The sequence below is a fragment of the Phytophthora cinnamomi genome (genome assembly GCF_018691715.1).
Source record: "Phytophthora cinnamomi strain GKB4 chromosome Unknown Contig65, whole genome shotgun sequence".
Lineage (NCBI taxonomy): Eukaryota > Oomycota > Peronosporomycetes > Peronosporales > Peronosporaceae > Phytophthora > Phytophthora cinnamomi.
Genome location: NW_027150998.1, coordinates 91,178 through 104,215, shown reverse-complemented (window position 1 = coordinate 104,215; position 13,038 = coordinate 91,178). Strand labels below are relative to the sequence as shown.

The following is a 13,038-nucleotide window of genomic DNA, read 5'->3' as shown; positions in this document are numbered from 1 at the left end:
TCCGGTGCATGACAAGGAACTCCTTGCCATGAAGTACGCACTCGCAAAGTTCCGAGTGTATTTGCTTGGGAGTAGACCATTTGTGGTCTACACCGACCATGCATCACTGCGCACCGCAGTGAAGTCGCCACACATATCACAAAGAATGGCGAGATGGCTCTCATTCTTTGCGGAGTATAACTTCAGGGTCGAATACAAACCCGGGAGATTGAATGTAGTGGCCGACGCGTTATCACGTCGGCCGGACTATGCAGAAGCTGTTGACGTCAATGCCATTGACGCCATGCGATCGAGCAAACCCACATCATCTCTGTTGGATGATGTGAAGGCCGCGTACGCGCACGACGCGGACGCGAAGCTCTTGCTGGCCTATGGCACAGCGCCTTCTGACAAGTCCCGTCAGAAGCTGCCCAAGCACCTTCGAGCGCGTGCACACCGCTTTCGTGTGCACGACGGACTGCTGCTTTACAATGCAATCGACGACAACGCGAATCGCGTTGTCGTGCCAAATGACCATGACCTGCGACTCAGGATCATGTACGAGTATCATGATGCCCCGACTGCGGGACATCTCGGACGTGAGAAGACTTACGTCCTTCTCACGCGCGACTTCTACTGGCACCACCAGTATAAGTGGGTGCGCAAGTACATCCGTGCTTGCGAGGTATGCCAACGCGTAAAGCCTGCGCCATTCGCGCAGGCTCCACTGCAATCACTACCGACTCCGTCGGAGTGTTGGAAGTCCATGTCTTTGGACTTCATCTTTGGTCTTCCCCCGGATAGCGGAGGGAACACCGGTATTGTGGTCTTTGTAGACCGCTTCAGCAAGATGGCACATCTTGCTGCGGTGCCGGCAGAGGTGACCACGAAGCAGACGGCCCGTCTGCTCGTCGACATGGTGTTCAAACACCATGGCATGCCGTCCGACATCGTGTCGGACAGAGACCCGCGCTTCACAGAGCATCTGTGGCAAGAAGTGTTTACACTTCTTGGGAGCCAGCTTTCCATGTCGACTGTGGACCATCCGCAGACGGACGGTCAAACCGAGCGCGTGAATCGCGTGCTCGTCGATATGTTGAAGAGCTACGCTCACTCGTTCCAATACTGGAGCGAGTGTTTATCGATGGCAGAGTTTGCCATCAATAACTCAGTGCATGCCTCGACCGGGCATACACCGTTCTACGTGAATGCCATGCGGCATCCACGTCTACCGAGTTTACTCGGAGTGATGGCTCCCACTTTAAGTGGGGGAGGATCTACGACTGCAATACAGCAGCCGCGGAAACCGCTGACACTTGCACAGTGTCAGCTGCAACAATGAACAAACCACATGAGTCTGCGCAGGGCGCAGACTCCTCCACCAACAAGGCCAACGACCACAGGTCTACGCAGGGCGCAGACACCGCAAAGAACCACGCAGAGGCCGGGCCTCTAGCGGAGAGCGAGCTGAATGACTTCAGCTCGGATGCAATCAGTTTCATCACTAAAAGACAAACCGTAATTCGGTTTGTCCAAGACACAATAGCAGCTTCTGTTGATCAACAGAAGCTGAACGCAGACAATGTGGGCAGAGGCAACACAAATGAATTCGAAGTTGGTTCATTAGTTTTGTTAGCTACACAAAACCTGCCTAAACATGCAGTTTCGAACTTCGGAGCAAGCAAGCTTGCTCCGCGCTTCATCGGGCCGTTCACTGTGTTGGCACGGCACGGCAACGCATACACGCTAGACATACCGTCTAGCATGCGCCTCCATCCGACCTTCTACGTCGGACGGCTGAAGCCATACCTGCAGCACGAGCCATCTAGCTCGGCTGACCCGAAGCCTCGGCAGGAGCCGAGGCAGAAGCGGAGGACTTGGCCTCGGCGACGAGCAGCCTTTCCTCCAGCGCGCGGACGCACTGGAGCAACCCCTTCATCTGGGTCCCCAGCTCGACCTGGATATTCGAGGCGGTCTGCGAGACCGCCGCGACTTGGGCCTTCTGGTTCGCCAGCTCCTGCTTCAGGGCGGCGAACTCAGCGCCCTGCAGACGCTCCACGGCGGTCACCCGGTCGTGGAGAGGCGCGAACTGATCAGCCCGGGGCTGATCATACCCGGGGCGTGTTCCCACCCCCGCCACCGCCGATCCGTGACGCCCACGGCTCAACCCGCTGGATTGTTGAGCGGATTGTTGACCATAGTATCCCGAAAACGAACCCTCAAGGGGCTCGTTTTCGTATTCGTTGGAGAGGATTTCCTCCCCATCGAGATACATGGGAGCCGCGGAACGTTTTGCTGGAGGACGTTCCGGAAATGGTGAGGGCGTACGAGGAGCAGTACGCGCTGGCACAGCGGAAGTAACACGAGCGCTGCGATCATCGCCAGCGCCCGAACCCTCACGTGCTAAGAACTTAGCACGGAGCTCTTTGAGACTCTCGGGCACACGGAACGACGTGTACCCGTTCAGGTCGCGGTCGCTCAAGCGGACCGCACCTGGGAAGCACTTCGTGCACTGAAAGCCCTCGGGCACAGCGCACGGCACATTTGCCTCCTCAGCAGCAACATGAAGTTGCTCCAGCTTTCCACGCTTCGAGTACGTCTCGAAGCGATCACGCGCTTGCTTAATCCGATCACGGTAAGCACTCGGCCTCTTGTTGAAGTTATCAACAAAGGCGTTCCAGCTTTGACAAAGTGCCTGCCATTCGGGCACTTTGCTGCGAGAAGAGGTCTTCTTGCTTTGAAACCATCGGAGCTCATGAAAGAGTCCGATGTAGTAATCGCGCCTTTGATGCGTTTCCGCATCAAAGTGCAGCTCGGCAGCAACAGCGTCATCTTTGATGGCGCTGCATACGTACAGCGGCACCTCATTCGGAGGTACCGAGTTCCCAAACCGGTCCGTGATCTCGGATGCGGACGGCATCCACGGATCGCGCGCTGCAGGCGCAGCGCGCGGAGAGCCTTGAGCTTTGACATCACGCGCTGTAGCAACAGCGCGCGGAGTACTGAGAGCCCCAGCAGAAGCGAGTGGGGTATCGCTCTCAGAACGCGAACGCTTCGAACTCGAAGCGTCCGATTCGTCCCCTTCACGCGGACGAACGTTCTTGGCGTGAGGGTCGAGCGATTCGCTCGACACTGAGTCTTTACGCTTTGAGGGCGAGTTCTCCTCGCCCTCCATATCTTCATCGTCGTCGTCGAAGTCGACGACGTCGCCGTACTTCGCCTTCTGACGCTCGAAGTAGTCGTCGATGGAGAGATGACTCCCCACCGACTTTGTGGACTTCTTCTGAGGCACGCTCATCTTTGAATGAGCGCGGATTTCTTCTCCTTGCGCGGAGAATTGACGAATGGTCAATTCCAAAAGATTGACGTGCGGGGACCCCGCGCGTCTAACCTTAAGGGGGGGATGGTGTAACGGGGTTACACGCACAAGTGGCTACAAGCCACTTGTGAATTTAACAGATAGGTTATCTGTTAAAAGTTTTGGATACTTCCTCACGTTGGTGTAAGACACACCGATGGGTACATTGAAGTGGACCACCACAGTGAGTGGTCCACACATACCCAAAAGATCTTATTGGTAGAAAGCAGCATCTTTCTACCAATCAGGGACATGCATATTAGCGGGGCTCTGACAGCCAGCCGCTACCAACCCTTTCATAGATGATAAACAGTTTTTAGCAGATTTTAGAGGAAGATCAATTTACAAACAATACAGTTCTCATTTCACCTAATCTAAGTCACTTGGAATCCTTTTGTTACTTAACTTATATTTGTGTATTCAAATATAATTAACCTAAGTAATTACTAAGTACTTACGCTTCCTCATACACGTTGCGCAACGTGTAAGCTAAAGTAGTGAGTCAAGTTAGACCCACTACACTCGCCCTCTCTTCCCACGTAATTGCTTACGCTCAACTTTAATGGTTGAGCACGCGGTGTCGTCCCTGACGACGCCGTCACGGAGGAAGCAGCGTCACGCTGCTCCTTCATGATGAACCCCAGAGCAACACCATCTTGCTCCGTCGGCGATAGCGTACGCAGCATCGTGGCTATCGCCGCTTCTCCAATGACTGTTGACAGTCGTTGGAGGGCCTTCCACTCTGGATCAGACAGATGGGGGCAGTCAGCGCGTGCAACATGCGTTGCAGGCGTGTTGGAGCTCTCCATGGGCACCTCCGTGCTCATGTGGTTCTCGGCTCCGCGTTCGTACACCGCGTACGAACGTCAAGCAGTCGGTCGTTGGACGGACTACGAAGTGCTACCAGGTGTAGTGGGTCTAACTTGACTCACTACTTTAGCTTACACGTTGCGCAACGTGTATGAGGAAGCGTAAGTACTTGGTAATTACTTAGGTTAATTATATTTGAATACACAAATATAAGTTAAGTAACAAAAGGATTCCAAGTGACTTAGATTAGGTAAAATGAGAACTGTATTGTTTGTAAATTGATCTTCCTCTAAAACCTGCTAAAAACTGTTTATCATCTATGAAAGGGTTGGCAGCGACTGGCTGTCAGAGCCCCGCTAATATGCATGTCTCTGATTGGTAGAAAGATGCTGCTTTCTACCAATAGGATCTTTGGGTATGTGTGGACCACTCACTGTGGTGGTCCACTTCAATGTATCCATTGGTGTGTCTTACACCAACGTGAGGAAGTATCCAAAACTTTTAACAGATAACCTATCTGTTAAATTCACAAGTGGCTTGCAGCCCTGGCAGAAGGAGGCTGCCGTTCGCGAGCCTTCCGCTTGCAGCCACTTGTGCGTGTAACCCCGTTACAATCGATGAGCGCTGCATTAAGCGTTCCTAGGAGAAAGCTGGACTGTAAATGCACCTCTCGTGTTGATTGGATTTAAATGTTTAAGATTTGAAAGCATACCGTAATAATCGGGTCCAGTGCGACAAACGGTTTGAGTGCGACACCAGCAGACGTATGGGTGACAACCCCTCCCCTCCTAAAAAAATATTAAGAAAAAAAGACTTGAAAAAAACTTGCGTTTAACGTCTATTGATCGTTATCTTCCTCCTCGTCAGTGATGGTCATCTCTGGCAGTGGTTTTAGAGGCCTCAGCCCCCTGTACACGAACATCATCAGCAAAATGTAAAAAAAAACGAGTATCGAGCATGACTTCCGAGAGACCGCACCGTCAGCTTCGTCTTGTTATTGTTCTTCGGCCTCTTCTTCATTTTCTTTTGTGACTGCGATGGCGCGAGGGTGGTACCGCAACCAACCGTGCGGGACGGACGTCATCCGAGCGAACTCTTTGAAAAACCTTACGAGGTTTTTTGTTTCACTTGATTATGACTGGGAAACTGTGTCGCACTGGGCCCGATTATTACGGTACAATCTGCGCGGTTACTTCCGCACGGGGGTACGGCAATAACCCGTGCTGTATTAATACAGAAACAAAAATTAAATTATAGAGACCGGGCGACCTCGCCCTGACTAATGTGACCCTGAAGCATCCCCCGCCCAACACAACTGCTTTTCTCCAGCCCATGGACGCGGGTATAATAGCGTCGTTCAAGGTTGCGTACAAGAAAAAGCAACTCCACTGGGTCTACAACAAGCTGCGCGACCCCGACGCCATCAAGCACGATCCGTACGCAATCGATCAGCTCCAAGCTATGCGGTGGAGCGAAGAGGTCTGGCGTGAAATAACGGGGAAGAAGACGATCAAGAACTGCTTCCGCCACACTGGCATTTGCTACTTGGGCCCCAAGGACACCCCAGTTGACACTGATGGGTGCAGCTACGAAGACGACGTAGAGGTAGGCGATGTAATTCTTCGACTCTCAACCTTGCAGGTATAGATTCCTTAAATCAAGTTACCTGCAACATTTCATTTCGCTCTGGAAGATTATATATACCATGTGTCGGAAGTGGGCGCGGTGTCTGTAGTTAACGAAAAACCTAAAGTGTCATAAAGTGTCCCCGTCTGTAACGGGGTTACATGGAATAGTGACCCTGGCACTATTCGGGGATGGCTACAAAATGTCACTCCCCTGAGTAGTGACCCAATAGGCTTGAGGGCCAACCGATACATTTTATATAGGATAAACTATAGGGAACTTCGGATTTGTATGCAGGCCAAATCTGTACTAACCTATAAATACACTCCGTCTTAGATCTACCGCACTCAGTCCCCTTAGGCCAGGGACACGTGAACTGCCGTTCACTGAGAGTTTGTATACTCTTGTTAGCACACTTCCTCTGTGCAAGGTGCTCGTGTGGCCCCGTCACATGTTAGCTGTAAAAGCGGACAGAATTGAGAGCTGGATTGCTACGATAACCTACGCTACATCGAATGATAATATCTACGACCTACTAGCATTTTTTAGCGCGGTTGTCTCAGTAACTCGAGCATATCGGCAGGTAGCTCTATCTCTGGTGCGCGCTAATGATTCTTCATGGAATTCATACCATCGTCAGGATCCGTTGTTTGAAATAAACTTAGTGGCGGAAGAGATGATGAATGTAACGCACTGCGTTATATATTACTGGTTTCGTAATTTATTACGGAGTACGTAATTTATATTTGTTGCGGTACGTATTACGGGACAGCTTACGAGACGGCTTACGGGACGAAGTTTACGGGGCGACCCGTCAACTAACAATTGCATTCAACAAGGAGTGGCCATGAAGTGAGTAGCTAGTCTAGAGTACAAGAGAGTACGGACTTTAAGTTACAATATCACTTTTCTTTTTGCCTTCTACGAGCCCAAGCTTCGACTACATCACATAGTAGCACTTGAAGAGTCCAAGCATCGACTTGTCCGTTCCCGACCATCGCGTCGAGAAAGTTTTGAAGATTTGCGCCACCGTGATGGAACAGACCACCACACCGCAAACGTTTGGAGACGTGCTGCAGCTTCTCGCCCGCCAACAAGCTGATTTTCAAGCCATGATGCAGCAGCAGTTCGCTGCTAGTGAAGCCCGCATCGACGCGCTCACCGCAAGGCCAACAGGGGCCCGCAAGCATCAACCTCCAACCTACCAAGGGAAGCTCGACGAAGATCTCGAGCTGTGGTTTTTCGCTGTGGAGCAATTCTACGCGGATTATCATCCGCAGATGATGGAAGAGTCTTCTCAGTTTGTGACTATGGTGTCGTGTCACCTCGGAGTCACCCCCATGAACTGGTACCGGCAGTTCTCGCTGGAGTGCGACAGCGCCGGCCGCGTGAAGACATGGGCGGTTTTCAAGGAGGCCATGCGTCATCGGTTCCTTCCGCCCGACAGCGAGTATCGCTTGCGCGAACGGCTGTGCGCGCTGAGCCAAACATCGTCACTGCACGATTACGTGGCAGATTTTCAAAATTTGCTCATCCAATGCACGGTGCCCATCAGCCAGCTGGAGCTTTCGTTTCTACTTCCAGCAGGGGTTAAAGCCGGCGACCGCAAATCACGTGCGCGAACATCACCCGGCGACACTGGATGAGACTATCCAACTTGCGATGAGATTTGATCACCCTGGTAAACGTGCTCTCATGCTGGACAACGACTGGCAAACTACGGCAACTTGCCACCGCTGCAAGAAAGTGGGCCACATCGCGCCGAACTGTCCTACGAAGTAAGTTCACCGCTGTTCAAAACGGGGTCGTGTAACGCACTGCGTTATATATTACTGGTTTCGTAATTTATTACGGAGTACGTAATTTATATTTGTTGCGGTACGTATTACGGGACAGCTTACGAGACGGCTTACGGGACGAAGTTTACGGGGCGACCCGTCAACTAACAATTGCATTCAACAAGGAGTGGCCATGAAGTGAGTAGCTAGTCTAGAGTACAAGAGAGTACGGACTTTAAGTTACAATATCACTTTTCTTTTTGCCTTCTACGAGCCCAAGCTTCGACTACATCACAATGAAGTTGCACGGTTGTTCGTCTTGCGTTATCCTTTATATCAAGAGCTAGTTCATTCAATTTTTGAGTTCACCTCGCACATAATTCGCTGAAATGAGATGTTGTTTCACGTTGTTTCAGGGAATGAAGTTTAATTACATTAGTAAAAGCTCCATTGGTAGGCAAAATCATTGCTGCTTCAAAAGGCAAAACTTTAGAGCCCGTTTGCATCTTGGCTTTAGTGTATCACCCGTAGCAGAATTTTTGCTTTCGTGCCCCCAGCAGCGTTGCGTGTTCTTTCCGTAGGAGTTAACTGCAGCAACTTACCGCTTCCCAGAGGAAGACTTCTTCTTTTTTCGTTTCTTGTTCTTCTTCCCTTGTTTGGATTGGTTCTCACCCCTTTGCTTGTGCTTCTCTTGTTGGGGTTGTTTAGACTCGGCATTCGGATAGCGAAACCTTGGTCGAACTGCCGGTGGGAATAGCTTCAAGATATCGGGGATTAACCTGTGAAGCACAACACAACTAGCGTAAGTATTGGCACGATTCTCGTGGAGCAATCAGCATATACTTACTTCGCGGCCTTTATGCGGAATTTATCCACATTGAACATAACCAAACGGAGCAGATACAGCAGCCTTTCAAGGCGTACACACTCCTCCTGAGAGAGCCCAGTGCCCCCGCGAGCTGCCAAATCAGACAACAATCTGATACTGTGATTGCATTGATTGACACCACCCTCAACGATAACCATATCTCGCGTCGCCGCAACGGCAGCAAAAAACTTCGTAAGCGCTTCGAGCAAGGCTTGGAAATACTTCTGCCTTCTTTCATGCTCATCCAAAGTATCTCTGATTGCCGCATTTACAATACGGAGAACAGGAGTAGCCTCCTTCACAACCTCTTTCCAGGTTTGACACCCTGAAACATTGGCGAAATCCATACTCGAGTCAATTTTACGCGGCATCGACACGAGATCCAGGCTCGGAACGAAAGCTGACGCCGTCATCTCCCTCTGCCAGTCACTGACGGCCTTGCAGCGCCTGACCTGGGCCACGCTGTCTTTAAACACACCCATCCGCTTCTCCATCTCGTTCAGCAGCTGAGCGAGCGTCGGGTCATCCCGCGGCTGCCACGCGTCGAACGTGTCTGCTGCGGCGAACACTTTCTTGACAAGCGCGGCTAGCTCGTTGTGGGTCGCCACGCTGTATCCATCCATCGGGAGCGCGCGAGCCTCCTTCAGCTTGTTGGTCAAGTAGTCTCGCACAGTCTGTGTGTCCTCCTCCGGCGTCTTCCTCCTCACGGCCGGCGGGGCCGACTGGGACAAGTCCAACGTGACTGCCTTGCGCTTCCTACTGCTACTGCTAGGCGGACTCACCTCCACCACCTCCGGCTCGTCGTCGTCCTCGTCGCTCTCCTCATCGGACGACACCTCGTACTCACTGGCAGTGGAGGACGCCGACGCTTCTGGCGACCGAGGCGCGGGAGGTTTCGTCTCCGATCGCTCGACCACGGAGACCGTGGGGACCGCAGCTACAGCCTGTGCGGCGTGGATCATCGCCTCTGGCTGCTCCGGTGACGCAGAGGCCGTGGCACTCATGTCGCGGTGCAGCAGCCGCAGCAGCGGGCCGATCTGGTTGCAGGACGCGCCCAGGCATCGGAAGGACGCCTGCACGGGGTCTGACGCCGTGAGCACCAGCGCCTGGTGCAGCTCGCGGGACGCGCGCACCACCTTCAGCGCCCGCTCCAGCGCCGCGACCACATCTCGTACGCGCGCGTCCGCCTGCTGCAGCTCGTCCAGCACGGCGGCCTCGCAGTGCCGCCGTAACTGGGCGTCGCTCACGCCCACGCGCGACAAGATGGCGTCCATCGGATTTGGGACGGCTGCGCGGTCTGAACGAGTTTAGGATTTAGGACGGTTCTAAACTAAATTTCGGGGGTCGACTGCGAGCTTCAGCGTTGTGGATGCCATTCAGAGAGAGGAGGTGGTGCGCAACTCATGTGTGGAGCTACAGTCGTGGCAACCGCACTGAAGACACAATATTTGGAGAATCAACGGGGCCATGGCAGCCTTGTCCGCGTCCTCAGGTCACATGATCCAGGTAAGTAAGTAGGTCTGATGTCGGGACGTTGACACGCTCTTAGCTATCAGTTGGTAACCGCATGGACAGCGAGAGGGGACGCAGGCCTCGTAGACCTACGATTCTACAGCCTCTGCCTCGGCGTCCAGGCTCGCCTCCACCTCAACGCCGTCCTCTCCGACTTGCATTCCCAAATTCACTTTCGAGTGACCAAGTCTCAACCGACTCCACGTCCACCAGCACCACCTCCAGTACCTTCGCTACCATGAAGTTCATTCAGGTCTTCGTGCTCGCCGCCCTCATTGTTGCTGCCGCGAACGGTCAGACGACCGCCACCGTCAACTCGACTCCGACGGTGGCCACGACGCCGTCGACGACTTCGACCGGCTCGGCTGCAATGGTTGCGACCATGTCACCAGCATCGGATGGCACGTCCGGCACGGGTTCCTCTGCGACGGTGAACGCCGGCAGCGCTGCGGTGGACTCAACGGCAGTGGGTTCGTCGAGCTCGACTGGCGCGGTGGACGCGGGCGACTCGAGTAAGGCGGCGGCGGGTTCTTCTGGCTCGACCAAGTCGAAGTCCAAATCGACCTCGGGCTCAACTGGCGCGTCGGGTTCGAGCAGCGATGCGGCGCAGGCCTCGGGCGCCATGGGCGTCGCGGCAGCGGCGGCGATGGCCGTCGCCGCGTACTTCCTGTAAGCTGGCCGAGACAGCCAGGTCAGGAGATCAGCGGTCGATTGATCGCGGAAGAGTGGCAGCTCGGAGCTGAGACTTTCGTGAAGCAGCAAGTAGTGCGTGTAATAGACTTAAAACCTGAGTTCTGGCTGCGCTTGGAGGTGTTGCTAGCACAAGCTGTGAAGCCTAGCATTGATCGTGTTACCCGCGATGGCTCATGCCAGCATCGCATGGATCGAGACCGCTTCTGAGCGGCTTGCATCTTGCTGCGAACTAGCCCAGGATACCGACATGTTTCGTGCCTCGAAACCAGCGTGTGATATGTCAAAATCGGCTTGCTGAGATGAGCTGGATAGCGAGTCGCGAGCTGATTTTATTTCCTCGCCCACCGAAAGAAAGCGTGGCGGTGCGATGCTGACCGGCCTCCTCCGGCCCTCGATTTCGCGCCGCCATCTCGGCCCGCTGTCCGCGGCCGCGGCCGAGGCGGCGTTGTAGTTGCCGAGGTGCTAACCGCGGTGGTGCTCCCATAGAGCTCGCCAGACGCAGCGAGCACGCCGCTTTTACTGGAGCTATGGGGCAGGGGGCGCAACTCGCGCCGCCTCGTTAACACCAGGCGGCCTGGTGTGGTCCACACGCGGGGTAATCGCGATTACCCGCGATTACGCGCGGAGACGGGCGCGCGATTGCCGCAACCGCCCCTTTCTCTCGCCCAGACACTCATCGGCAGGGATTCGTAGTAATGCAGGTAGTATAATATAGTGATACCGCACTGCATGTTATAATATATTGTTAATAAATGTATTAGGACGATGAAACACATATTATTAATACTATATTAATACCAATTAATAATTACGTTATCGTTAAGTACGATTGTAACAATTCCGTGAGCTCTGCGACCACGTTAGATTCCTCCGGCCAATGAATATCAGGAGGAGCTACGTAGCTTGCACCAAAACGAGTCGAGCGACAGCGGCACCAAGTCGGTGGTGAAGTCCCTGCTGATGATTACTTTGAGCCTAAGCGCACATCGTACAAGGTCGTGGGTGAGTGGCGGTGTTTGGACCACCAGCGTGTACTCGGCTTTATGGTGCGTGCTGTCCGCCTTCTTCTTGTGTGAAACTTGATCTTGTTGGCAAACCGCAATTAATTCACCGCCTACGAAATTTTGCGGCAAAATGAACCGGGTAAATTCGGGTACCCAAAAAGTGCCATCGGGTCACCCTGTGAAAAGTGGTCGGGCGGGTTGGGCAACCCATATCTAAATTAGACTAACATAGAATACCGAATAGTACACAGCGGTCTATTGTTATAAACCGCCCTTCAGTGCAAGGGAGAGTGTTATACACGATAGGCGTTCAATTAACACCGCGCTATGTTTACTGTGTTGTATTAGTTGTAGAACGCCGTAGAGGAGGGCGTTCAATTCACAGGGTGTTCAAATACTTTACCGAATAGTACGCAGGACGACAGAGCCAGTCGCACCTGGTCCCTCCTGCTGACGTAGGTCTGCATTACCGGCAGGACGGTGCTCTTTGCGTTGTACCTGGTGCGTATGTATGCTATAATCTACTCAGATAACAGGAACTGCTACAGCATCAACGCTTAGTGGCGACTTGGTCAACAGATGGATCTACGACCTGAGACCGCTCTGCTAACCGCTAAGGCCGCTGCTCTCCCCCATCAAGGGTAACATCTATTAGGTGTGTCGTCGTTGATGCTTAACAAACAAACATCCAATTCTCTAGAGTGTCCAGTAGTTTTAGTAGCAGGCGCAAGTGTAACAGCAACCAGGCACAACCAACTGAGTCTTGTGTCCAGCATATTACATTGGTCGATTTATTACTATCAAAATAATATATCAGTACAGATCTAGCGATAATATACTAATAACAACAAATTGTTGGTTATATAGATATTATATTTATATTATAATAGTATTATGTTACTATTGTTTATGTATGTAGAAGTTACTACGAACCCCTGCTCATCGCGTTGCACACGAGCTGCAACTTGTAAAACGCGCCCAAAGTTATTGCTGCGGCAGCACTAGCTCGCTTGCTCGGCTCCTGTCATCTGCAGCCCTCCCTGCCGACCTTGCCTTGCCTCCCATACATTTATCGCCGTTGGGAGCGGGCTCCCTGCAACAGAGTGTGCGTGCACAGGCCACACAAACGCTGCTACTTAGCGAAAAACCAGCCCCAGCATCCAGCGCCGCTGTCTGCCCAGCCGAACCTATCGGTCACCAGCGCCGGCCACCGGTCATGTCTCGGGCATTTGTCCTGTGGCCGAGCGCAGCCGGCGTCAAACGCGGCTTGCCCGGCGGCGAGAATCCACGCGGGGAATGATGGCGCTGACCCAGCAAACACGAACGGGGCCGGTCCCTCCGCAAATCCGAGCACGCGCGCGCCGAGCACGAGTCTCACCTTGCCTCTGCTGGACGCAAGTCGCTTGGGTT

General features: G+C 53.1%; 4 protein-coding genes across 4 annotated transcripts; 3 read left to right on the top strand and 1 right to left on the bottom strand.

The window, feature by feature from the left end:
• Nucleotides 1-5,479: 5,479 nt before the first annotated feature.
• On the top strand, nt 5,480-5,794 carry IUM83_19795 (uncharacterized protein; the record flags this gene model as incomplete). Its single annotated transcript, XM_067944861.1, has 1 exon — nt 5,480-5,794. One exon carries the CDS (start codon nt 5,480-5,482, stop codon nt 5,792-5,794), a length of 315 nt encoding a protein of 104 aa, XP_067786752.1.
• A 1,013-nt stretch (nt 5,795-6,807) lies between these two features.
• IUM83_19794 (uncharacterized protein) lies at nt 6,808-7,419 on the top strand (the record flags this gene model as incomplete). Its single annotated transcript, XM_067944860.1, has 1 exon — nt 6,808-7,419. One exon carries the CDS (start codon nt 6,808-6,810, stop codon nt 7,417-7,419), a length of 612 nt encoding a protein of 203 aa, XP_067786751.1.
• Nucleotides 7,420-8,149: 730 nt separating this feature from the next.
• On the bottom strand, nt 8,150-9,693 carry IUM83_19793 (Phospholipase D; the record flags this gene model as incomplete). The annotated part of the gene is made up of 3 exons (XM_067944859.1): nt 8,150-8,330; nt 8,399-8,510; nt 8,769-9,693. The coding sequence occupies 3 exons, from the start codon at nt 9,691-9,693 to the stop codon at nt 8,150-8,152; spliced, it is 1,218 nt and encodes a 405-aa protein (XP_067786756.1).
• A 476-nt stretch (nt 9,694-10,169) lies between these two features.
• Nucleotides 10,170-10,604, top strand: IUM83_19792 (uncharacterized protein; the record flags this gene model as incomplete). Its single annotated transcript, XM_067944858.1, has 1 exon — nt 10,170-10,604. One exon carries the CDS (start codon nt 10,170-10,172, stop codon nt 10,602-10,604), a length of 435 nt encoding a protein of 144 aa, XP_067786750.1.
• Between the last annotated feature and the right edge of the window lie 2,434 nt (nt 10,605-13,038).